The sequence below is a fragment of the Staurois parvus genome, unplaced genomic scaffold (genome assembly GCF_062004578.1).
Source record: "Staurois parvus isolate SC_StPar_1 unplaced genomic scaffold, SC_StPar_1.0 ptg000605l, whole genome shotgun sequence".
Classification (NCBI taxonomy): domain Eukaryota; kingdom Metazoa; phylum Chordata; class Amphibia; order Anura; family Ranidae; genus Staurois; species Staurois parvus.
In genome coordinates this window covers 38,575-66,437 of record NW_028318401.1, presented here as the reverse complement: position 1 = coordinate 66,437, position 27,863 = coordinate 38,575, and the positions used below count along the sequence as shown (strand labels likewise).

Here is a 27,863-nt window from a genome sequence, read left to right as displayed (position 1 = left end):
GTACTGCCCTAACCTGCCCTAACCTGCCACTATACTGCCCTAACCTGCCACTGTAATGCCCTAACCTGCCACTGTACTGCCCTAACCTGCCACTATACTGCCCTAACCTGCCACTGTAATACCCTAACCTGCCACTGTAATACCCTAACCTGCCACTGTACTGCCCTAACCTTCCACTGTACTGCCCTAACCTGCCACTGTAATACCCTAACCTTCCACTGTACTGCCCTAACCTGCCACTGTACTGCCCTAACCTGCCACTATACTGCCCTAACCTGCCACTATACTGCCCTAACCTGCCACTGTAATACCCTAACCTGCCACTGTAATACCCTAACCTTCCACTGTACTGCCCTAGCCTTCCACTGTACTGCCCTAACCTGCCACTGTACTGCCCTAACCTGCCACTGTACTGCCCTAACCTGCCACTGTACTGCCTTAACCGTCCTCTATACTGTCTTAACCGTCCTCTATACTGCACTAACCTGCCACTATGCTGCACTAACCTGCCACTATACTGCCCTAACCTGCAGTATAGGTTGGTTAGGTTAAATTGCAGCAAAGAAAACTGGGAAAATAAGGAGAAACACTCAGTCTATATCATCTTCAAAACAAATAAAATTATATTTCAATGATAGTCTGACACCTGATGGAAATATAAATAAAATGTTCACTTCAATAACCTACATGTCACAGCAGGGGGCAGGTCATGGCACCCCACAATATCGGGACTCCTCCATAATCTGCTCCATACTGATGGCTTCCTGATGGATGTTCTAGTAATTGTCTTCATAGAATACTGCAGACAGATCCCAGGAACCTCCCATAATGAGGAGGTCAGACCATGGTCTATAGGCCACTGAAAAGTCCCATCAAAGGATCCATCCCATCACACACAATCACTTTACTCCTCGCACAGTATATAATGTACAATGATATGGTTTTATCTTGTTTTATAGGTTACTGTAGAAAGCCAACCATTGGAAATATGTCCAGTTTCTATGTAAACAAGAAGAATTATGTTAAGGGAGAATCGATAGTAGTACATTGTAAATCTGGATATCATCCAACATCTGAAACAATGAAATGTGAAAACCCCCACACCTCCCAGGAGTGGACTCCACCCACTATTACCTGTATAGGTGAGTACAACAACACAGGACACTGCCATTATATATGCGGTATGAGAACTGAACTATGAACAATATATTCAGAACAAATTGACTTCCTTAAAGTCATATAAAGCCTAACTTTTTTTTATTTAATTTAATAAAAATGTGTACTTATCCTGCTGGTCGGTGAGAGCCTCTCTACTGCTATAAAAATGGTCTTTCTAGAACAGTACTGAGGGAGGAGCCTGGTCATGGCGGCTGTGGGGAGTGAGCGGTGCTAGCCTTCGACTAGGTACCGCTCCCCGACCTCCCTGGTGACCCTAAGGAGCCGACTCACCGGAGTCTGGAGGGCCGAGAAGTGCAGTCCTGAGAGCCGGAGATGGGAGGCAGACGGGGGTCGCAGCGACGGACCAGCCTCTCCGGTCCTTGGTGAGAGGAAGGACCCGGACGGCTGGAGAGCGGAGTGACGTGGCGGGGGTGTGTGACCGGCCGCGGAGGCTCTCTGGGAGAGGAGAAAGCCGGCCGGCCGCCTGAACTGACGGCGAGACGCCGGCTGCAGTCGCTGGCTCTCTGCTGCCCTCAACCCCCCCGGCTGATTACTGTTCATGGTCCCCGGCTGCTGTGTGCAACCCCCGGTCTATTGCTGCCTGGGGCCCCCGGCCAGCTGACTCTACGATTCTGGGTCAGGGAGCCCGGGAGCGCCAGGAGACCCACCCTGCATCCCTGGGACGAAGCCCAGAGGCAAAAGGAAAAAAAATAAAAGGGAAAGAAACCGAGGTGCAGAGTTGGAGGCCCGGAGGAATCCCCCCCCAGGACAGAGCTGTTGTGGAGACCTTCCGACCAAACTTGGAGTCACCATCTGGGGAAGAGAAGGGTGAGTGAGACCTGCTGGGGGCCTATTCTATTGTATTGTGTAGTGGATTCTTGAGTGACAGTGGGGAACAAGGGGCTAAGGAGAAGAGGAGAGGATTCCCTGAGTTTAGAAGAGAAGAGATCCATGTCCCCCTAGGAGAGCACAAGTAAACTCAGTAAACCTGTCTGGATTACAAACCAAAGAGGAGAGATATAACCCCATCTAGAGAATATAGAAGACAAAAGATTTTATTGAGGATATGAAGAATAAAGGTCCTAAGGGAGCAGGGCTTAAAGGGTCTCAATCAGGCACGATAAAGAAATTTACATCACATGGAAACATTACGCCAGAAAGGGCCCAAGGCGCAAGCGCCAAAGGGGAAATGGACATTAGCTCAGGAAACAGCCCGAGACTATCAATGGGTATGAACAGCAGTTGTAGCCAACAAATAGCGGATGGCCTAGGTCAAAAAGAACTTGATGGTGAACTACAAATACCGAATAAGAAGGAGATGATAGAAATGTTCCAAAGTTTGGAGAAAACGATAAAACATGAAATGACAGTAATTCGGAACGATTTAGGGCATCTGCTAACGAGAATGGAAGAAACAGAGGAGAAAGTCAAAACCCAGGCCCAAACCATAGATAAGCTAAGGAAAAAAATAACCCATTTGGAGAAAACCCAGAAAAAACTGTTCTACAGGATGGAAATTCGAGAAAATAAAGAAAGAAGGTCTAACCTTAGGGTGAGAGGAATTCCAGAGGCAGCAAAAGGGGAAACATTACATGAACTAGTTAAAAAAATCTTAAACTCCATAAGAGACAGACCTGAAATAGAAGTGATTGAACTGGATGGAGTTTTCAGAATAGGAAAGTTCAAACAAGATACTGAGAGGGAAAGACCGAGGGATATAGTTGTACAGTTCCAGAACTTTGGGGTCAAAAATGAGATTTGGAAGAAGATCAAGGGAAGAACGTTAATCAAATATGGAGATTTGACTGTTCAAATTTTTGCGGATTTAACACCAGAGACTCTGTGGAGAAGGAGATCCCTGAGACCCCTGTTAGAGCAAATGAGAAAACAGAACGTGCAATATAGATGGGGCACTTCAGCATCTTTAATTGGCTGGAAGAGTGGGGTGACAGCATACCTGAGATTCCCGGAGGAACTGAGAGATTTTTGTGATAGACTGGGCCTGCAAAGAATGGAGATAACTGGGTGGGAAGAAGAAGAAGAAAAAGGAGACTCGGATGATGCGGGAGGGGAGGATTGGCGGCAGGTCGGGGGGAAGGGGAGAGAGGCTCAGGGATTGGGGAGAGGGGGGAGGGAGAAGTGAACAGGAGAAAATACTTTTTTTTTTTTTTTTTTTTTTTTTTTTTCTCTTTCTCTTGTTCCCTTGCCCCCCCTAGTAATCCCCCTTTTTTGAGGTGGAAGTCCCTCTGGAGGATCCGGTTGAGTTGGGGAGAGAAGGGGGTACTGGGGAGGTCGGAGGAAAGGTGAGCCGTCCATGGGCGGAGTCTACGCCCAATATTTTAAATCAACTGTGGAAACAGTTCCACAAATGATTTGTAGGCAGTTTATAAGCCTAAAAATGGGTAGGGGAAAAGTAAGAGAGGGGGAGCGGGGGTGGGGGGGGGGAGGGGGGGGAGGGGGAGTGGGGCTAATATTCTGCAAATCATCCGGTCCTAATAGGAGGAGGCGAACTAGAAGAGAGATAAAAAAAAACCAAGAAAGATGGAAGAAATACAGTTTATAACATATAATGTGAATGGGTTGAACTGCCCTGGGAAAAGATTTAAGTTGTTTAAAGAGTTACATCACAGGGCAACGTCAGTGGTATTTTTGCAGGAGACACATTTTGAGATAGAATCTAATGTGAAATTAAAATCTAAATATTATCCTACATGGTATTACGCTGACTCTCCAATTAAAAGAGCAAAGGGGGTGGCAATAGGATTGGCAAAAAATATGAGATTTGAGTTGGAAGATAGAAGGACTGACCCGGAAGGGAGATTCCTGTTTTTGAAAGGTAAATTACAGGGAATTGAATGCACACTAGCCAATATATATTGCCCCAACAAGAAACCTGAGATCTTTCTGAAGGGTTTGCTAAAAAAATTGATAGATTTTAAAAAAGGGCGTTTGATAATAGCAGGAGATTTGAATCTCTGTATGGACCCACAAATGGATGCAACCTCCCTTGTGCGGAGAGAAGGGGGTAGGTCTCTGAGAGCTTTGAGGAAGGCGATCCACGAGTACCAACTGGTGGACACCTGGAGAGTAATGCATATGAAGGACAGAGACTATACCTTCTTCTCTAATGCACATGAGATATACTCGAGATTGGATTACATTCTAATAGATCATCAACTCATTGAAATGCTGGTTAAAATAGAAATAGAGATAAGAACTTTTTCGGACCACGCCCCAGTCGTAATGAAAATAGGATGGGGAAAAAGGTGGACGGGAGGTTTAGGATGGAGGTTGAATGAGGCTCTTCTCTTGGATGAGGATATTGTGCAGAAGATCAGAGAAGAGATTAAGGTATATTTCCGGGAGAATGAAACAGAGGAAGTATCGACAGCTACAGTATGGGAAAGTCATAAGGTATATATAAGAGGAATCCTGATTGCGATGGGAGCAAGGAAGAAAAAAGAAAGAACAGAGAGGGTTAGTGGACTCTTAAAGGAAATCCTGGAATTGGAGCAGATACACAAGAAAAAAATAACAATAGAAACAAGACAGAAGTTAAGGGATAAAAAAGATGAATTAGAGAGACTGATGGAAGAGGAGAGGAGAAGAGTATATAATAAAGTATTAAGTGAAAGATATAGATGGGGTGATAGACCAGGAAAATACTTAATGAGAGCCCTGAATAAGAAGAAGAACAGGAATTATATAGAAAAGATAAAAAGCCCTAAGGGGGAGATGGTCCACTCAACTAAAGAAATTATTAAAGTATTCACGGAGTATTATAGAAAGTTGTATAATATCAGTCACCAAGGATCACCAAAAGAAATGCGGGAAGGTATCAATGAAAAAAGGAGGACATATTTAAAAAATGCGGGATTGCCAAAGCTTAGCGAAACACAAATGAACTCCTTGGATGCAGAAATCTCTCAGGAAGAAATAGAAGCAGCAATAAGAAGTACAGGGGGAGGGAAAAGCCCAGGCCCGGATGGTTATACAGTTAAGTACTATAAAAAATTTAGTGAAGTACTGTTACCAAAGTTAAAGAAATACATGAATGACTTGGGAGGTGGGATGGAGGGGAGGAGGGAATCCCTTCAGGCCCATGTAGTTCTCATCCATAAGGAGGGAAAAGATCCCTCTCAGTGCTCTAGCTACAGACCAATTTCATTATTAAACACTGATACTAAGTTGTACGCAAAGGTCCTAGCAAACAGGCTGAAAGATCTAATGCCCGAATGGATTCATGGAGACCAGGTGGGCTTTGTTCAGGGGAGAGAGGGTAGAGATAATGGCTTGAGAACTCTGATGCTTATCCAGAAAAGTAAAAAAGGGAAAGCCCCGGTAGTGCTTTTGTCAATTGATGCCGAAAAGGCGTTTGATAGAGTGGACTGGGGCTTTATGATGGATAACTTGGAAGTGTTGGGGATCGGAGAGAGAATGCGCGAATGGATAGGTAAACTATATAAGGAGCCCACTGCAATCATCACGGTAAACGGGGAAAGATCGGAATCCATTGGGATGTCCAATGGAACAAGGCAAGGATGCCCATTGTCCCCCTTGCTGTATGTATTGACATTGGAACCCCTGCTATCAATAATAAGGAATAGTGGAGCGGTAAGGGGAATCCAGATAGAAAATATAGAACATAAAGTAGCGGCCTTTGCGGACGACCTACTGTTTTATGTAGGCAACCCCCGAATAACACTACCAAATATTATGAAGATCCTGAAGGAATACGGTGAATTATCTAATCTAAAAATTAACCCAACAAAAACTGAGATTTTGAACATTAATATACCAAAGAGCGAAAAAGAAAAGCTACAAAAAGAATTCCCCTTTATTTGGAGAGAAAACGATATAAAATACCTAGGAATAAAACTTGCTACCTCATATAAAAAACTGTATAGATTAAATTATATCTCTCTGATAAATGAGATTAAGGACGAACTAAAAAGATTAGAAGGAGGAAATCCATCATGGTTAGGACGTATGAACCTAATTAAAATGGTAATTATACCTAAAATACTCTATAGATTTCAAATGATCCCGATCAAACTCCCAGAGGCGTTTTTTAAGATAATGAGAAAAATGTTAACAAGATTTATATGGAGGAATAAAAAACCAAGAGTATCATATGAAACACTAAGTAGGACTAAAGAGAAAGGGGGGATGGGACTACCTGATGTCAAGAGATATTACAAAGCAGTAATGTTAGCAAGAATTTATGACTGGACTTTTAATCACAAGAGGAAAATTTGGGTAAAAATGGAAAATGATCTGAGTGGAATTAATTTGAGTAAGATGATATGGGTTCCAGCACATTATAGAGGAATTAAAGAGGACACAAGCACTTACACTTTAACTGTCTTAAGGATATGGGATAACTTACATAAACACATGAAATGGGAATTCAACTCTATACTAATGCCTCTTGCAAACACGGAGTTTTTCCCCCCAGGAAAAGATGAGATATCAGGGAGATGGTTTAAAAAGGAAGATATCCAATTGAGAGACATATTGATAGAGGGGGAATTGAGAACACTTAAAGAATTAAAAGAGAAGGGAGGAGATATGTTTACTAAAATAGATGAATGGAAATATCATCAATTAAAATGTTTTATAGGAGCTCTCCCAAAACCCTTGAGATTAAAAAAGGAGTGGAATATGTTTGAAAGGTTATTAGAAATACGTAGAGATGGGAAACACGGTGTTACAAAAATGTATAGAATACTTACAGAACTAGACACAGACACAAAGTTAATTTTTATAACAAATTGGGAAAGAGATATGGGGGTGGGGATAGATGAAGAGCAACAGAATAAGATATTTAGATTGGTTCACGAGAATGTTAGTATGAGAGACGTTGAGATTAACTATAAATGTCTGACACGATGGCATATTACACCGAGCACTGAGCACAGGATGAGGGGGGAGAATTCAAAAATGTGTTGGAGAGGATGTGGGGAAGAGGGCACGGTGTTTCACATATGGTGGCAATGTCCAAAAATTCAGGTTTTCTGGAAGACAATAGTCAAATTAATAGAAATAATAACTGGAAATGACATAGGATTAGACCCAACCATGTGTCTCCTACATAGTGTAGAGACAACAGTAAATAAATATAAAGAATCAGGAGTATGGTACTACCTAAGTGCAGCAAAAGGGTTGATCCCCAAATTTTGGTGGAAGACAGAGGTACCAACGGAGGAGGATTGGATCAATAGGGTAAACCAGATTAGCAGAATGGAAAAATCTTATCATATTCAGGAAGATAGGATGAAAATATACTATTCACGATGGGAAAAATGGGAAAAATCGGGATTAAAAGAGAAATATAGAAAACTCTAAACTAGGAAGCTATTCAAAGTTGTAGGGCCTAGAGAGACGGAAGATTTTGCAGAGGGGAGGGAGGGGGGGAAATGGTGGGTTGGGAGGGAAGGGAAATAAAAGAGGTAAATAGAAGGGACAAAGTAGAAATGTACTGATATTTATAAGTATTGTGTCTCTTCTCATGGAAATTTTGTAATAATGTGAAAAATTAATAAATATTTAAATTAAAAAAAAAAAAAAAATGGTCTTTCTATAGTTTGACTCCTCCTCCAACACACCCATTAGCCTTTCTCCAGTGAGATCCCACTTTAAAATATGCATTAGTCATCTCCCAATGGGATCCCATCCCCAAAATATACATTAGTCTTCCTCCAGTGAGATCCCACCTACAGCACAAACACTGGCCTTTCTCCAGTGAGATCCCACTTCCAGAACACACATTGGTCTTTCCCCAGAGAAATCCTACCTCTAGCATACACATTGGTCTTTTCCCAGTAAGAGCCAATCCCAGCACACACAGTTAGGTCTTTTCCCAGTGAGATACCACCTGCAGCATACACATAGGTCTTTCCCCCATGATATCCCACCTCCAGCACACACGTGTGTTTGTCTAGTGAGATCCCAACACCAGAGTACATGTTGGTCTTTCCACAGTGAGATCACATCTACAGCACACACATTGGTTATTCTCAATTAGTGAGATCCTACCTCCAGTGCACACATGGGCCATTCTCCAGTGAGATCCCACCTCCAGCATACACCTGGGTCTTTCCCAATTGAGATCCTACCTCCAGTACACACATTGGTCTTCCCCCAGTGAGAGCCCACCTCCACCACACACACTGGTCTTTCCCCACTGAGATCCTACCTCCAGTACACACACTGGTCTTCCCCCAGTGAGAGCCCACCTCCACCACACACACTGGTCTTTCCCCACTGAGATCCTACCTCCAGTACACACACTGGTCTTCCCCCAGTGAGAGCCCACCTCCACCACACACACTGGTCTTTCCCCACTGAGATCCTACCTCCAGTACACACACTGGTCTTCCCCCAGTGAGAGCCCACCTCCACCACACACACTTGTCTTTCCCCACTGAGATCCTACCTCCAGTACACACACTGGTCTTCCCCCACTGAGATCCCACCTCCAGAACTCACAAATATGTCTTTCCTCAGAGAGATACCACCTCCAGTACACACATTGTTTTTTCTCCAGTGAGGTCCCTAACTTCATAGCAGAATTTGCCCTCCATAGACTTTACAGAGTTCGCAGAAAAGTTTGGGTTTATCAGGTTTTCAGCATGGGTCACAACACAGCCCCTGAATCAAACCCGGGCCTCTATGATCATCAATACTCTTCATACCATACCCCAGAGTGACGTCACTGAAAATACAGTTACACTCTGACAATGAACACTGAGAAACTAAGGTAAAATGCTCAGTCTGAATAATCTCTAATGGAAATAAAATTGTATTTCAAGGATTTTCTAAGATACCTGATGGATATATAAATAAAATGTACACTTCAATAACCCACATGTCATAGGAGGGGGCAGGTGATGGGTTCCCGCAGTATCAGGATTCCTCCATAATCTTCTCCATACTGATGGCTTCCTGATGAATGTTCTAGTAATTGTCTTCATAAAATACTGCAGACAGATCCCAGGAACATCCTATAATGATGAGGTCAGACCATGGTCCATACACCACTGAAAGGTCCCATCAATGGATCCGTCCCATCACACACAATCACTTTACTCCTCACACTGTATATCATGTATAATCATCTGCTTTTATCTCCTTCTTCCACAGCTCAGTGTAAGAAGCCCACCATAGACAATGTGGACAATCTCTTTATGAACATGGAGTATATTGAGAAGGGAGACAGGATAACAATACGGTGTAAATCTGGATATTATCCAACATTTAGCTCAATGAGTTGTAACAACCCCCATGCCTCCCCGGAATGGACTCCTCCCACTGCTGCCTGTATAGGTGAGTACAAGAACACATAACACGTCCATCATATACACAGTGTGAAAAGTGAACTCTGTACTGTAAATTGAGAACAAATGTACATATCCTTCCATAAAGTCATACTAAATCCTACCTTTCTTGTAAATGTAATTCAAGAAAATCCATTATGTATAGTCTGCTTCCTTGAATTTTTGTATTTTTCCTTAGGTGGCTGGTCCCACAGCCACTGCACCCTGCTCGTGTTTGCAGGTGTCTCCCTTAAGTAGCTACTGCTAAAGAGACACCTGTGCATACGGTCTCCAAGCTGGGGCTGTGTGTTTCCATTGAACACACAACACCTGACAAGCCAAGCCCCTGCTCCTCCACCCAGGTCTTGAAAGTCAGCTGCAAGAGCCAATCACTTCTCTTCCATCTGCATCCAAGACTTTTGGGGAGCAGCGAGTCTCTTGGAGGACCCAACAGGTATAAGAGAGACACCAGGTATGTATATGGGGAAGACTGGTATCACTAGTACTGGGACTTTTTACACCAATTCTAATAATTCAGGAAAGGTAGAAATGTTTAGCATTTAGTACTACTTTACTTTTTTTTACCGTATATAAAATGTATGTTCTATTACTTTGTGTGTCCCTGGTGGATTCTGCCCCAGTCTTGAATTTAGCTAAACAGAACATGCTGCAGAAGTGAGATCCCACCTCCAGCCCACACAATGGTCTTTCCCCAGTGAGATCCCACCTCCAGCACACACATTGGTCTTTCCCCAGTGAGATCTCACCTCCAGCACACACAATGGTCTTTCCCCAGTGAGATCCCACCTCCAGCACACACAATAGTCTTTCCCCAGTGAGATCCCACCTCCAGCACACACAATGGTCTTTCCCCAGTGAGATCCCACCTCCAGCACACATAATGGTCTTTCCCCAGTGAAATCCCACCTCCAGCACACATAATGGTCTTTCCCCAGTGAGCTTCCAACCCCAGCACACACATTGATCTTTCCCCTGTGAAATCCCACCCCCAGCACACACATTGGTCTTTCCCCAGAGAAATCCCACTCCCAGCACATGCATTAGTCTTTCCACAGTGAAATCCCACCTCTAGAAAACACATGGCTTTTCAGCAGTGAAATCCCACTTCCAGTACACATGGATCTTTTCCCAGTGAGATTCCAACCCCAAACACAGATAGGTCTTTCCCCAGTGAGATTCCGTCTCCATCAAACATATAAGTCTTTCCCCAGTTATATCCCACCTCCAGCACACAGAAACTGACTTTTTCCCAGTGAGATCCCACCCCCAGCAAAGAGATAGGTCTTTCCACATTGAGATCCCACCTCCAGCACACACATTGGCTTTTCCCTAGTGGGATCTCAGCTGCAGCACACACATTGGTCTTTCCTCATTGAGATCTCACTTCCAGCACACAGAAAAGTTTTTCCCAGTGAGACCCCATCCCCAAAAAAGAGATAGTTCTTTCTCCATTAAGGTCCCACTTCCAGCACACATATTGGCTTTTACCCATTGATATCCTACCTTCAGCACACTGCTGATGCATTGGTTTTTCTCACGTGAGACCTCACAACCAGCACGCAGATAGGGATTTTCCCTGTGAGATCCCACCTCCAGTACACAAATTGGCTTTTTCAAAGTGGGACCCAACTCCAATACACACATTGACTTTTTCCTAGTGGTATCCCACCCCCTCAAACAGATAAGTCTTTCCCCAGTTAGATCCCACCCCCTAGAACACATATTGATCTTTCCCCAGTGAGATTCCACCCCCAGCACACACATTGGTCTTTTCCCAGTGAAATCCCACACCTAGCAAACACATTGGTCTTTCCCCAATGAAATCCCACCTCCAGCAAACTCGTTGGCTTTTCACCAGTGAGATCCACCCCCAGGACATACACTGGTCTTTCCCCAGTGAAATCCCACTTCCAGCACACATTGATCTTTTCCCAGTGAGATTTCCACCCCTCGCCAAACACAGATAGTTCTTTCCCCAGTGACATTCCATCTCCCGCAAACAGATAAGTCTTTCCCCAGTTATATCCCACCCCCAGCACACAATTAAGTCTTTCCCAGTAAGATCCCACCTCCTTCAAACACATTGACTTTTCACCAGTGAAATCCCACCTCCAGTACAGAAACTGGCTTTTTCCAGGTGAGATCCTGCCTCCAGTACACAGATTGGCTTTTTCCCAGTGAGATCCCACCTCCAGCACACAGAAAGGTCTTTCTCCAGTAAGATCCCACATCTAGCAGATGCATTTTTTTTCTCCCATGAGATCTCACAACCAGTACACAGATAGGGCTTTTCCAAGTGAGATCCTACCTCCAGTACACAAATTGGCTTTTTCCAAGTGAGATCCCACCCCCAGAAAATAGATAGGTTTTTCCCTATTGAGATCCCACCTCCAGCACACACATTGCTGGATGTAGAATCTCACTGGGGAAAAGCCAAACAGTTAAGTCATTCCCCAGTGATATCCCACCTCCAGTACACACACTGGTATTTCCCAGTGAGATCCCACTTCCAACAAACACATTGGCTTTTCACCAGTCAGATCCCACCTCCAGCACACAGAAAGTATTTCCCCAGTGAAATCCCACCTCTGGCAGATGCATTGGTTTTTCTCCAGTGAGATCTCACAACCAGTACACAGATAGGGCTTTTCACCAGTGAGATCACACTCCAGCACACAAATAAGTCTTTCCTCAGTTAAATCCCACTTCCAGCACACACATTAGCTTTTCACCAGGGAGATCCCGCCTCCAGTACACAAACTGGCTTTTCCAAGTGAGATCATACCTTTAGTTCACAAATTGGCTTTTTCCAAGTGCGACCCCACCTCCAGTACACAAATTGGCTTTTTTCCAAGTGGGGGCCCACCTCCAGTACACAAATTGGCTTTTTCCAAGTGAAATCCCACCTCCAGTAAACACATTGGATTTTTCCCAGTGAGATCCCACCCCCAGCACACACATTGGCTTTTTCCCTGTGAGATCCCACCCCCAGAAAACTGATGTCTTTCCCAGGTGAGAACCCACCTCCAGCAAACACATTAGCTTTTCACCAGGGAGATCCCACCTCCAGTACACAAATTGGCTTTTCCAAGTGAGATCCTACCTCTAGTTCTCAAACTGACTTTTTCCCAGAGAGATCCCACCTCCAGTACACAAATTTCCTTTTTCCAAGTGAGATACCACCCCCAACAAAGAGATAGGGCTTTCCCAATTGAGATCTTCCCTCCAGGATACACATTGGCTTTTCTCCAGTGAGATCCCACCTCCAGAAAACAGATACGTCTTTCCCCAGTGAGATCCCACCTGCAGAAAACAGATACGTCTTTCCCCAGTGAGATCCCACCTCCAGAAAACAGATACGTCTTTCCCCAGTGAGATCCCACCTGCAGAAAACAGATACGTCTTTCCCCAGTGAGATCCCACCTCCAGAAAACAGATACGTCTTTCCCCAGTGAGATCCCACCTCCAGCACACACATTGGTCTTTCTCCAGGGAGATCTCAGCTCCAGCAGACAAATTGATCTTTGCTCATTGAGATCCAATATCCAGCACACACATTGGCTTTTCCCCAGTGAGATCTCACCCCCAGCACACATAAAAGTCTTTCCCCATGAGATCCCACTTCCGGCAGACACATTGGCTTTTCTCTAGTGAGAAATCACCACCAACACAGAAAGGTCTTTCCCCAATGACTCCTCACTGTGTAGTACCCACAATTCACTATGCAAATAATGTATTGAACAGTGTTCATGTCTTTCCATAGAAATTGCTATATACAGTACCATAGCCTTTGCTATATACAGTAATATATCCTGTGCTATATATACAGTATCGGTGCCATATACAGTATCACCATGTCTTGTATTGTATATGATACTGATGCTTTACAGTGAATCACAGTTTGTGTGTCTATGGAGAGTGAAGTGGAAGCTCACCTGAATTCATTATGATTTCCTGGGACCGTGTGTGCGTGTGTGTGTATGCGTGCGTGTGTGTGTCAGCAGGTTCTGTTGCTGCATTGTTTCTATCCCCCTTTTTTTTATTTGAGTTTTTCTTTTATATATTAGCAGTTTTCTTTTATTTTATTAAAAAAGGGTGTTGTTTTGCCTGTAGTGTTTTTGGGAGGATGTTTGGGGGGTTTTTTTCTTCATGTATTTTGCGTTTCTTTGTGTTCTTTGTGTATGGGCACAGGTTGGTTCTGCTTACAAAAGTTTATATCCTGTGCTCAGGATTAATGAAAATTATGTTATAAATACCTGTGATAAAGTGTTCAAAAAATGTATTAAAATAAGATAAATACCAAATACATATGCAGTAAATAAATATTGGCTGCTGCTTCTACATTGGGTGCTGTCCCTCAAGGTTACAGTATATCTACACAGGTAGATAAGCACTGCCTTATATATGCACAATACAATCCCAATCTCAATATTTCAATATGGTGACACCATCAATAGTCCATAGAATTGGTGCACTGGCGGGGAGCACAGTTTACAAATTGGCACTTTAATAAGAATAAGCACAGGCACTGTTAAGGGTCTGCACAATTTGCACTAATTCTATGGACTACTGATGGTGTCACCATATTGATTTATTGAGATTATGATTGTATTCTGGATATATAAAGCAGCACTTATCTACTTATGGATTTCCTTACAGCCACACTCCTCTACTTCCTCCTTTCAGTACTTCCCTGTCCCCCTCTGTCCCCATTATACACGATTTTTTCTCAGCAGCCTCTACCAAGATGGATGACAGTATATCAATGGATTTTAGAGATCTACCATATGGCTCATCTGGTCAGGAAAAGCATCTGCATTGGACCAGGGCTGCAATCTGTTCCCCAGCTGAAACATGCAGCCCCAGCTGCTGGAGTGCAAAAAAAAAAATACATCCCTCATGCCCAGCGCCTAAATACCACTTTAGCCAGTTGTTGCTTTACAAGTCTTTCTAGCTGGGGGATTCTGCCCCCTTTCAGGAATCTGTGGCCTGTGCTGCACTGTAGAGGCAGGTTCCCAGCTGCCATCACTTTCTCCTTCACCTGCATATGGAGGGCAAGGTTTCCATGTCACTAGATCACATGGTCAGTAGTAAAGTTCACATGACCACAGACACATGGTCCAGTAAATTGGGCTTGAGAGGTGTATATATAGTTCCCAGCCCACTGGGTGACTGATGGCAGCCGGGAAGGATGCAGGACAGGGCACACTGATGGAACTGTTCAGATGTTCTTTTTTTTACATGTACTCTGCCTGCTCACTCCCTTTGGAGTAATGGAATAGCAAAAAGGCTTCAAGGCATCTGTATCAAATTGTTATATTTGCTTAGGTATACAGCATGAGAAAAAAAGACATTGTGATTTGCTTATCCCAAATCAGGTCTGGCAGATATCCCTCTGTATATATATATATCAAGTGCATACTGTCCAATTGCTAACCAATTAAGTTTTTCTGGTTTCTTACTCTAACAAAGCCCACTCTACATGATGTGCTGTGTGTCTGTGTAAAATTTCTGGTGTGCTACTGAATAGAAGATCACAACAAGCCATGCTCTGGGGCTTGTTTTGCCCATGTTTGGCAATTTATATGATGTTGTTAGTTTTAGAATTCTAGCTTTAGCAACTGGGCTGCAGTTTGGAGACCACTGGTTTAAACTATCAAACAATAATTGAGATTATACATCCGAAAATGAAATTTTACCAATCATAATCTGAAATAATCAAATATAAGTGAAAATAAAACTGTGTACTGTATATCTTAAAAAAGAATCCCCTCTAAAACAATTCCTAATCTTCCAAGAACCATATGGAATGTGCTTGGTAAAAAATATGTTTAGACAAGTTTCCAATGACTCCTCTGTGTCTTCCACCAATTTTGTGAATAGCTCAGCATTGTGTACATCCTAAGGAATAAGCACTCAGCAGATGGTAATGACTCCATCAACATGTTTCATCAAAACTAACTTCCTCAGGAAAGGACCTTGAATGGTGTGAATGACAGCACTGAAAATGCATATATATATACATTCAGAAATGTCCTCTAAATACATATAAAGGCAGGTTCGACAATGTCAATGTGAATGAGGCCTGAGGATCTGTGTTGATCAGCTTTTGTTCATGTCAGAAACCGCTTCTCCCCCCATACAAGTCTATGGGAATGCAAAGATCAGGCGGAAGTCAACTGCCACTCAAATTCATTAAATGTATCTGACAGCATTTTCCCATCTAGCACTCACCCCCATAAGGCCTGCTGATTTTCCTTAGGTTCTTTGCCCAGTGTAGTGCAATGACAGCCAGGCACACACAGCAATAGTCACTCTTTCTGGCTCAATGAACAGTTCAAGGCAGTGGTCTCCAAACTCTGGCTCAAGGGCCGGATGTGGCCCTTTGCTTGCCTTCATCCGTCCCTTGGGGCACTATTTCTCCCACTGACACCAACGATGGGGCACTCTTGATCCCACTGACACACCAACTATGAAGCACTATTCCTTCTACTGATACAAGTCCCTATTACTCCCCCTGAAAGCAAAAACGGGTCATTATTGCCTCCACTGACATCAATGATGGTGCACTATTGCTCCCACTGATACCAATGATGGGGCACTATCCCTACCAATGATGGGGCCCTATTCCTCCCACTGACACTAATGATGGGGCACTATCCTTCCCACTGATACCAATGATGGGGCACTATTCCTCCCACTGATACCAATGATGGGGCACTATTCCTCCCACTGATACCAATGATGGGGCTCTATTCCTCCCACTGAAACCAATGATGGGGCACTATTCTTCCCCCTGACACCAATGATGGGGCACTATTCCTCCCACTGACACCAATGATGTGGCACTATTCCTCCCACTGACACCAATGATGGGACACTATTACTCCCACTGACATCAATGATGGGACACTATTCCTTCCACTGACACCAATGATGGGGCACTATTCCTCCCATTGACACCAATGATGGGGCACTATTCCTCCCACTGACACCAATGATGGGACACTATTCCTCCCACTGACACTAATGATGGGGCACTATCCTTCCCACTGATGCCAATGTTTGGGCACTATTCCTCCCACTGATACCAATGAAGAGGAACTTTTCCTCTCACTGATACCAATGATGGGACACTATTCCTCCCACTGACACTAATGATGGGGCACTATCCTTCCCACTGATGCCAATGTTTGGGCACTATTCCTCCCAATGATAACAATAAAGAGGAACTTTTCCTGTCAATGATACCAATGGTAGGGCATTGGTTATATCCACTACTACCAAAACATTTTCTACTTCCATCGAGCAAAGTCTGCCCCCCATAATCAAGACAGCAAATTGGCCCTTTAATAAATAATTTGCGCTAGTAAATATATATAAATATATGTAAAGAAATCATCAAATCATAAGTCCAGAAAAATATATATATACCAATACCACAGAAAAATATAAAAAAACTTTTTAGGTGCAAAAAAACTTTTGTGCAAAAGGAGTGTCTCAATATAAAAAAAGTGTCTCAATATAAAAAAATTTCACCAAAAAACCTTGATAATATAATGGCAGATCATCCATAAAAATATCTTCAGAAACGGAAGCTCTCCAACACACCGATCCTCATCGATCGAAATAACAGGACGAAAAACTTTGTAGTTAATCGAAAATCCACTTCTCCAATAGAAAAAGGAACACCTTCAAACGTATCCATGGGGGGAAATGCCAAGCACTCGAGAGAAACAGAAAGACTTCATGGTGCAATATTATAAAAACCAATTCCTTTATAAGATACTCATTGCACTTACTCAAGAGGTGTCCCAGCCGACACCAGCATCAACAGCATCAACAGCAATCACATAAACGAGCCTGACTACTCAGCACATGTGCAATAGCTGGCAGTCAAAAACGTAATGACATCACATCAATCAAGCTCCGCCCTACGCGTTTCGTCATCGACGTCCTCACGGAGCGGATTGGCCCTTTGTTTGTAAAGATTAGAGACCCCTGGTCTAGGGGTTACCTTTTTTTATTTATTGCTAAATAAATTTGAATAGGACATTGGAAGTCGTGTAATACTCCAGTAAAATGGAACAGTAATAAGAGAATTCTCTTCACTTTGGCACAGCTCCTTAGAACAGTTGCTTTAGTATTTGCCCAGAAATTGGACAGCACTGAGACACCATCAGAAATATCCCAGGCAAGGCAAACTCTTCCACTGATGTACAGGGGATAGCATCCCAGATACTTGGATGCCTCCTTCCAATATCAGTCAGACATTTCCCCAATGAATTCTTCAGACCAAAGCCTCAGTAAGATTCCTAGATTAGTTCCAGAGATCTGTCAGCAAATAGGATCCTTAGCATAGCTGGGACCTTGATGAGCACAGATAGAATTTCAGCTGGGCTGCCTGGAAGGGCAGCAGCCTTTCAGGTTGGGAACTTCTCCTCCTAGACAAGAACTGGACTGCCCCAGACTTCCACCTATTTATGCACTCCCCAGCCACCCACTGGGCATCCTTCCCCAGGGATTGGCCGAGACAACATAAATATTCAGGTTGTTGATTTTCCACCTCCCAGCCCACTATGTTCTGGAATCCTCCAGAAGACAGGGGAAAGCAATCAAACTCTCAGCCAGTGAAACCCAGAACAGCCCAAAACTGCACTCCACTGATTACAGGGGAGCTCCAAAAAGGCTAAATTTACCTAACCTGTCCGGTAGGGTGCTACATATACATAGCCTTGGAAAGTGCTCCATTGGACAGTAGGCAATCTCCCTGTGTGTCCTCACACTTTCCTACACATTGCCCATACCCCGCCATCTCTTCTCCACTTTCAACTCCCTACTCTCTTCCCTCCCACCCCCACCCAGCACCTCACTCACCGCCCACGAGATTGCCAATCACTTCCAAAATAAGATCGACGCAATCCGTAAGGACATCGCCAATGCTCAACCTACCTCCCCACCTAGCCTCCCTCCCACCATTACCCAATCAACTCTCCCCTCCTCTGACTTTGCAACCACCCTGCCCCCCACCACACCTAACATTCCGCACATTATAACCTCCCCAACACTCCGCTTCTTCAGCACTGTTACCACTGAGGAGGTCACTAAGGTCTTCTCAGAAGCCCACCTCACCACTTGCCCCCTTGACCCTGTCCCCACACAACTCCTCCGGTCACCCTCCTACTCCATCCTACGCTCCCTCACCCACATCTTCAATCTCTCCCTCTCCACTGGCACATTCCCGTCCCCCCTAAAGAACGCGCACATCACCCCCATACTCAAAAAACCCTCCCTGGACCCCACCGACCTGAACAACCTTAGACTCATCTCCCTGCTGCCATTTAATTCCAAGCTCCTTGAGCGCTTAGTCTACAATCGCCTAAGTGCCCACCTCACTGAGAACAACCTCCTTGATCCACTACAGTCTGGCTTCCATCCCCTACACTCCACCGAAACCTCCCTACTCAAAATCACTAATGACCTGCTAACCGCCAAAGCTAATGGCCACTACTCAGTCCTCTTACTCCTTGACCTTTCCGCGGCCTTTGACACAGTTGACCACCCCCTCCTCCTTAATAAACTACACTCCCTTGGCATCGGAGACTCCGCTCTCTCCTGGCTCTCCTCCTATCTATCCCAACGCTCCTACAGCGTTACCTATAACGCTACCACCTCCCCCTCTCTCCCCTTCTCTGTTGGGGTCCCCCAAGGCTCTGTCCTTGGACCCCTTCTCTTTCTCCATCTACACCTCCTCCCTTGGCAAACTGATACACTCCCATGGCTTCAACTATTACCTCTACACCGATGACACGCAAATTTACCTCTCCACCCCTCAACTCACCCCTTCAGTCTCCACCCGTATCACCCACCTACTGAACGACATATCAGACTGGATGTCGCTCCATTTCCTCAAATTAAACCTTTCCGAGCTCCTAATTTTCCCGCCAGCCTCTCCATCACAACCAACAACGCCACCATCAGTCCCACCCCGCAAGCCAAAGTCCTAGGTGTCACTCTAGACTCAAACCTGTCCTTCCAACCCCATGTCCAATCGTTGGCAAACTCATGTAGGCTCCACCTCCGCAACCTCTCCAAAATACGTACGTTCCTAACTCCAGACAATACTAAACAACTCGTACACTCCCTTATTATCTGACGCCTGGACTACTGCAACTCCCTTCTCACCGGCCTACCTCATCACAGACTATCCCCACTTCAGTCTATCCTGAACTCAGCAGCCAGACTCATCCACCTTACCAACTGCTCTGTTTCTGCCACCCCCCTCTGTCATTCCCTCCACTGGCCTCCACCCCCTCTGTCATTCCCTCCACTGACTCCACCCCCCTCTGTCATTCCCCCCACTGGCTCCCGATTGCCCAACGCATTAAATTCAAACTACTAACACTGACATACAAAGCCATTCATAATGCTGCCCCAAACTACATCACCGACCTGATACCCAAATACCACCCAACCCATGCTCTTTGCTCCTTGCAAGACCTCCTACTTTCTAGCTCCCTGGTCTCCTCCTCCCACACCCAACTGCAGGACTTCTCCAGGACTTCCCCCATCCTCTGGAACTCACTAACCCAATCCATCAGACTGTCACCTACCCTCCTCACCTTTAGGCGCACCCTGAAAACCCATCTCTTCAGGGAAGCCTACCCCACCCTCACCTAACAGCCGATCTTCTCCACTCCTCCTACCACTCCATCCCCCACAGCCACTTCCTCCTGTACCACTATCCCCTCCCTCCTAGATTGTAAGCTTGAAAGAGCAGGGCCCTTGAACCCCTCGTGTTCTGTTTTGTTACTGTATTGTCTCATGTTCTGTCCCCCACTATAATATACAGCACTGAGCAAACCTTTTAGCACTATATAAATACTGTATAATTAGAATAATAATTGCACTGTGCTCTGACAGTGCATTGTGGTTGACCAAAGCAATGCACTTGACCATAGGTCAGGTGCAATTTTTTTGGCCAATCATAGCACAATTGAGTGGAGCTAGCAGTGATGTCACCGTTAGCTCCACCCAATTGTTTAAATCTGACCTGCAAATATCAGATAGCGGCAAGTGCTCAGCGGGTGCGGATGGGTCAGTGGGCGTCGTTTTTATTTTTTATTTTAGTAAGTTGGAGTTGTTGTGAAAACGCTGGACGCTGTGATTTACATGCTGTGGATTACAACCATGGAACAATTTTTGGGCTTTTTTTTTTTTTTTAATAAAAGGACTTCAGAAGTCAGAAACTGTTGTGTTTTTATTCATATTTTACACTTTTTTGGTGAATGGGTAGGGGTGCTATGTACACTATACTCATTCATAAAGGGGGGGTGGGATCTGGGGGCCCCCTTGTTAAAGGCGACTTCCAGATTCCAATAAGTCACACCCCGCAGACCCCTACAACCACAGCCCAGGGTTGTGGGGAAGAAGCCCTTGCCCCTAATCAAAAGCAACCCCCATGTAGAGGGCATGTGGCCTGGCACGGTTGAGGAGGGGGAGGCGCTCGCTTTCCCCCCCTTTTCCTGGCCTGCCAGGCCTATGCTCAGATCAAGGGTCCGCTATGCTTTTTACACCCAGTTTTTGGGGGTGGGGTTCCCCATAAAAGTCCTACCAGGCCTAAACAGCCTGGTATGGCTTTAAGGGGCTACCCCACACACTAAAAAAAAAAAAAAAAACTACTGTGGGGTCCCTCCTAACCTTCCTACCAGTCTGGTGTACAGATTGGGGGGCCCTACCACTGTTTTGTTTTTTGTTTTGTAATAAAAATGTAATTTAAAAAAAAATATATCAGTCCTGCAGCAGGTTCTATACATTGTACAGATGTGCAACTTTGCAGGTAGTTTAATTGGACCCCCCAGGCATGATATTTAAAGGAATTTTAATTTTATTTTTTTTTTACTTTACACAATGAAAAATGACTGCCCATTTAAAACAATACTTTTTGAAAAAATATTTCACTGATTCATGTCCCTCAGGGCAGAACCCAAGTCCCCATATCACTTTATTGGCCAATACCTTGCATATAAGCCTTCAAAATGGGCACTTTTACAAGTTCAAGTCCCATAGACTTGCATTAAGTTTGAAGTTCGTGGTCAAACTTTCATTAAGTTTGAATGTTCGATCGTGAACCCAACAGGCCATCACTAATGACAAGACACCGAGGTCCATTTAGAAGCCGGTGTGGTTGTATTACAGCCATGATGTTTTTTTTTAAGAGTTCCGTACATTTATGAAGATCAGCCGTGTGGTTTATAAATGTGCATAGCCGGAGCCTTTGGTAAATCTAAAAAGGAATGGGATTGTAAAAAAAAATGCCATGATGAGAATCCCGTGATTTGACTTTAGTGGGCTCTCCTCCAATCACATAGCTCTCTACTGTGTTAATCGGGGAGAACTCCTTTAACTTCCACAGATTCAGTTTTATGAACGGACTGCAAAATCCAGATCCCGGTATTGAGAAATCCTGCTGATATAATGGAGATCGGATATCTTCTCTGTATTATATTTTATCTCTGAGAGTTTAATGTCTCCATGTTGTCTTTGTCAGGAGTCACAATGATGGATGGGAGGGTCACCTCAACCAGTATCAGCTACCGGATCTCCTGCACTCCTCAATGTCCTCAGACCTGGAGATTTACTGTGGAATGCTGTCGTAGTTCAGATTTTAATTATCATCGATTATGTCAATATTTATATGATAAAGGTGGGACATTCACCAATCTACAGCCATCCACTTGGTATAAGATACTCATCAAACTTTATACAAAGCAGGAAGAATACCATCTGGTGGACAAAGTTTTCTGGACAGAGGAGTCAGGTGAGAGAATGGTCTGTTCCTACACAAGTACTGTCTGTTTGGGTATCATCAAACACTGGACATAATACGTAGCCTGTCATTTATCTGTAGCACCCCTCTGACACCCCCAAAAGCAGGATGGCACCTTCAGAGGTGGGGTAGCATTTCACCCAATGGTTGGGTCCGTGGCTAAAATGGGGGAACCGAGAAAGGATATTGGGTGCAGTCACTTTTGTCTTTTTAAAGTTTTATTTAGGAGTGGAGGGTTAGGAGTCCACATACTATAGCAGATCACGTACAAACTGTCCAGATTTAGAGCAATGTCCAGCTTCAGTGTCAGAACCTTTAAACCAAACTGATAAGACTGTATGCACGTTCCCAAATTTCAGTGTGTCCTCCAAAGGAGTCACCAGGCCCTTCTGAGAAACCTGCCTTTTTCCTGGTTCTCTCCTGCAAGGGGCCTACTGTCAAGGTCCTACCTTTTCCCAGAGGTTATGCTGCTCCATGTGCTGGCATCCATCTTGGGTTTCTGCAAAGAGCATGGTGGGAGTCTTTTATGCCTTCAGGCCTCTGAGGTCCATCCCCCAGAGGGGTGTGGTTGATTACATTAAAGTCTGTTGTCCGCACATGCCCTTTGCATTTGTGTCTTGTGTGTTAGTGTTGCAACAGCTCTGTGTATACTCTCGTGACTCTCCTGGAATCTGACTCGGCTTGTGACTAGACCATTCTCTGTGTTTTCCTTTGATCTGACCTCCCGTTGCTGAACCCGGCCTGTGATTCTTGTCTACTGTTCTGTACCGTTTGTCCCGTTGTTGTCAACCCGGCCTGCCCGACTACACTATTGTCTGATCTGATTCCTACCAGCTACACGCCATTGGCGGCAGCCATTACCACAGCTGGGGTGTTTTGGGGGCCGCGACCTGGTTCCTGGCTGCGTCAAGTCCATCCCCACCATCAGGGGCCCTGGTGAAAGGTGGCCTGGGACTTAGACTCCGCGCCCTGAGGGACTCCGGTCTGTGGGTGGTGGTCCTGCCCTGACACCTACCCTGGGTCTCTTCTTTGGAATAATTTCCTCCAGACCAGGCAGGACAGCTTCAGGACTATTTCAGCACATGTTGGGCCCCAATCCAGGCTATTGGCTATTGAGCCCAACAGCAGAGTTTCATTCAGCAGCCCCTCCCTGGGCCTCAGTCCAGGGAAAGAGAGTGAGCACATGGTCTGTCCTAAATATTTATATCCTCCCCCAGCATGCACCGGTGCTAACAACATCCTACCAGATTGGCTAAAGGAAATATATATATTCATAACTTAGTTTTGTTTGCAAAATCTCATACTGTGACCAGTGATACTAGTGACAGCTACCGGCGACAGTGAGAAATCACAAGCCAACTTAAGCTTAGGGAAAAACCAGGTGAAAAACTATACAATCAGTCTGAGCTAACTACAGCCCAGCCAAAAACTATCCTGACCTTGTAGACCCTGCTTAGGACAAGGGGGCTACATATCATGTGTCTTAAGGGAAACATGTACTAAGGGAAATAAAGAAGCTGCAATTTCTGTCTGAAAATACTAATTGCCTCGGCTGTCTCTGGATTTATTTTCTAAAATCGCTGGGTAGGAACAAGCATTCATGTAAGATGTTCTGATATTGGTTAAATACTCAATGTGAGTCCACTGAAGCCAACCTGACAACCAAGTAACTGGTATTTCATAAGGAGAGGTCAGGAATGGCAGCCCTCGCATTTGTCTAATGACAGGTCTGTGTTTCTCTCTCAACCAACAATTACATTCAGACCTCCATTATACTGTATATACAAACTAATGAAAATTGGTATTAAAAAATGCTGTCACGTCCTCATACCCACCAATCCGATTCTCTTAGAAAATGATAGCCTGGCTCTGGTTGGTGACTTTGGGGAACTACAGACTCTTTATAGATGAGCTCTATAACATGGAGCATGACATCTTTAGATTCTGGGTTGGTATACATGACAGTGGTAGAAGGAATAGGTGTGGGGCCTGGGGGAATAGAAGGAATAGGAGCGGGGTCTGGTGGAATAGGAGCAGAGTCTGGTGGAAAAGAAAGAATAGGAGCGGGGTCTGGTGGAATAAAAGGTACAGAAGTGGGCTCTTGTGGAACAGAAGGAATAGGAGTGGGGTCTGGTGGATTATTAGGAATGGGAATGGGGTGTGGTGGAATAGAGGGAAAAGGTGTGGGGTCTAGTGGAATAGAAGGAATAGGAGCGGGGTCTGGTGGAATAGAAGGAATAGGAGTGGGGTCTAGTGGAATAGAAGGAATAGGAGTGGAGTCTGGTATAATAGAAGGAATAAGAGTGGGGTCTGGTGGAATATAAGGAATAGGAGTGGGGTCTGGTGGAATAGAAGGAATAGGAGTGGGGTCTGGTGGAATAGAAGGAATAGGATTGGGGTCTGGTGGAATAGAAGGAATAGGAGCGGGATCTGGTGATATAGAAGGAATAGACGTGGGGTCTGGTGGAGTAGGAGTAGGAGTGGGGTCTGGTTGAATAGAAGGAATAGGAGTGGGGTCTGGTGAAATAGAAGGAATAGGAGCGGGATCTGGTGGAGTAGGAGTGGGGTCTAGTTGAATAGAAGGAATAGGAGTGGGGTCTGGTGGAATAGAAGGAATAGGAGCCGGGTCTGGTGGAATAGAAGGAATAGGAGCGGGGTCTGGTGGAATAGAAGGAATAGGAGTGAGGTCTGGTGGACTAGAAGGAATAGGAGTGAGGTCTGGTGGACTAGAAGGAATAGGAGTGGGGTCCGATGGAATAGGAGTGGGGTCTGGTGAAATAGAAGGAATAGGAGCAGGATCTGGTGGAACAGAAGGAATAGGAGTGGCGTCTGGTGGAATAGAAGGAATAGGAGTGGCGTCTGGTGGAATAGAAGGAATAGGAGCGGGATCTGGTGGAACAGAAGGAATAGGAGCGGGGTCTGGTGGAATAGAAGGAATAGGAGCGGGATCTGGTGGAACAGAAGGAATAGGAGAGGGGGCTGGTGCAATAGAAGGAATAGGAGCGGGGTCTGGTGGAATAGAAGGAATAGGAGTGAGGTCTGGTGGAATAGAAGGAATAGGAGTGGGGTGTGGTGGAATAGAAGGAATAGGAGTGGGGTCTGGTGGAATAGAAGGAGTAGGAGTGGAGTCTGGTGGAATAGAAGGAGTAGGAGTGGAGTCTGGTGGTGAGCAATGTGCTTCAGTTTGGCTTTGTAGGTTTCTGAAAGTTACAATAAAGCTTTTTGGATACAAAGCATAAACCACAAGCAGATCTGTATCTTTCTCTGTTTAATATCTGTATATTCTAGTTTTGCAGCTCATTTCAGAGGGATTGGACGCTCTGACCTCTGTGTGTGTATGGAGAGATTTCCTTGATTAGATTCTGTAACATTTTATTTTCCATCCAGTTCCTGGTCAGCCTGATATAGTGAATGTCCCATCGATGGAAGATAACACAATTAGATGGAGACTGTCTGAGGAATGGGGGGAGATTACCGGATTCCAGGTAAAATAATCCTACATGATTTATTTTTAATTCCACATTGGTCAGTTATTGGTTACATGTTGCAGACTAACTTCCTTATATAAAGGGAAGGGTTGCGAGTCAATTTTATTTGACATTTTAAAGGGAATGCATTTTAGAAAATATGTTTAAGGTTTTTTTTTTTCTCGTGGTAATATAATTTTTCATGGTAATTTACAAAAAGAAATGTCATACAGGGTGTATCTATGACACCAGATTCCCAGAGCACTGTGAGTTAACTAACAAGAGAACACAGAACTGGTTGTTTCCTTTAAGACACAATGAGGTTACTTTACTAAAGGGGAATAGATTGTTCACTTTGTAAGGGAATTTTCCCTTAGCGTAGTGAATGAGGTGAAGCTCAGCTAGCTTCCATCAAATTATAGAGTTAGGACTGCAGTACATTGCGGTGCCATGACGTGGCCTCTGCAGCTTATGCCTGTATTTACAAATATGTGGAAACTAACCCCCTTGTTTTTAATGTGAACTGCTAGATAGGACAATTTGGTTTACTGTAGGCTGGATGGTAAGTGAGCTGGGAATTTTTGTTTGTTTTTTCCTTCCATTTACTCTTTTCTGTAAAGGTCAGTTGTAGGTTGGGGTGGTTGCCATTTGTCTGTATAGTTGGTGAATGTGGCACATTGGACACCTTTGCTGCCATTGTGCTGTTTGCTGGGTTTCCAGTGCGTTTCTGTAACTTTAAGGAAGGGTGGGCTCCCTCCATGCTCACCTGGCCTTAATCCATCCATTATTATATATGTGCTCCTACTATGGAGGCTCTCAAGTCATAGAGGTAGGAAGGCAGTACACTGGGGTGCCGTGACGTGGCCTCTGCAGCTCACGCATACATTTGCAAATGTAAACCGTTAGACAAGGACAATTCCATTTGAGGCGGGCTGGCTGCTAAGTGAGCTGGGAATTTTTGTTTGTTTTTTGACTTGAAAAATCCTGTTTTTTATCTTTCTTGCACATGATTGGGTGTTCTTTTGAAAAGTGAATTTTCTCTACATTACCTGCAAGGTGAACTGCCAATTAGCCTTCAGTAAAGCAACCCATCTGCCCCGGAATGAAACCTCTGGTGGAGTTGTTTAGATAGAGGGGGAGGAGTCACTGCTCTGACATACTATTATTAATATTATTATGTAGGATTTTTTGGCACCAAAATGGTGGCAGTGCTTTCCAAGATAAATGGAGACAGTACAGTTACATTACAATCTGATAAAAGAGGATCTGGAGGGTCCTGCTCATTGGAACTTACAGTTTTAAAGGGAAGGGCAAGTGGTACAAAAGGTAATAACTGCGAGGGATTCGTTGATGGTGGAGGCAGGATAGGCCTGTAAGATGGCTGGTGCCTGGCACAGTTCCATGTGGCCTTCACAGACCACCAGGCCTTAACATACAGGTTGCAGGGTGTCACAAGTTGATCAGTCTAAACCAATGCTGTCCCGTGCACAGATGACATCTGAAGGTCCAGTCTTTCCATCATCCTGGTACTTACATAGTAACCCCCACTTCCTCAGGAATAATCACACACCAGGTCTACATGCAAGCTTCCAGGACCCGGATGGCCAGGTTTTCACCACATATCTCACTTCATATCCCAGGCATTGGCTGATTTATTATCACACAGAGGCTTCTTGTTGACACAAATTCTTTTACTGAAATAACTTTTCACCCGTGCAACCAAAAATTGGCATTAGCAAAGGCCAAACATTGGCTTGAGCATAATGAACAATAACTTAGCTTTCAGTTTGGAGGGGCATACCTATCCTCTCCATCCCTGGCTGTAATCTCTCCCATAGATCAGGGGTCTCCAGACTTTATAAACAAAGGGCCAGTTTGCTGTCCTTCAGACATTAGCAGGGCCAGACTTTGCCCAATGGAAGTATTAAATATCCTGGTGTCAGTGGACGTAACCAATGCCCCATCGTACCATGGGAGGAATAGTGCCCTGTCATTGGGTCAGCCCAAAGGGCTGCATAAAGGCCACATCCAGTCCTTCGGCTACAATTTGGGGACCACTGCCATAGACTA

General features: G+C 44.6%; 1 protein-coding gene across 2 annotated transcripts in view; it reads left to right on the top strand.

The window, feature by feature from the left end:
- LOC149449727 (complement factor H-like) overlaps window positions 1-27,863 on the top strand; it is a 169,447-nt gene that overhangs the window by 113,539 nt on the left and 28,045 nt on the right. For both annotated transcript variants that reach the window (XM_089692804.1, XM_089692805.1), the window contains exons 12-15: window positions 960-1,142; window positions 9,304-9,486; window positions 22,048-22,317; window positions 25,714-25,811. In XM_089692804.1, the coding sequence (XP_089548930.1) occupies window positions 960-1,142; window positions 9,304-9,486; window positions 22,048-22,317; window positions 25,714-25,811 (734 nt within the window). The remainder of the gene's footprint in view (window positions 1-959; window positions 1,143-9,303; window positions 9,487-22,047; window positions 22,318-25,713; window positions 25,812-27,863) is intronic.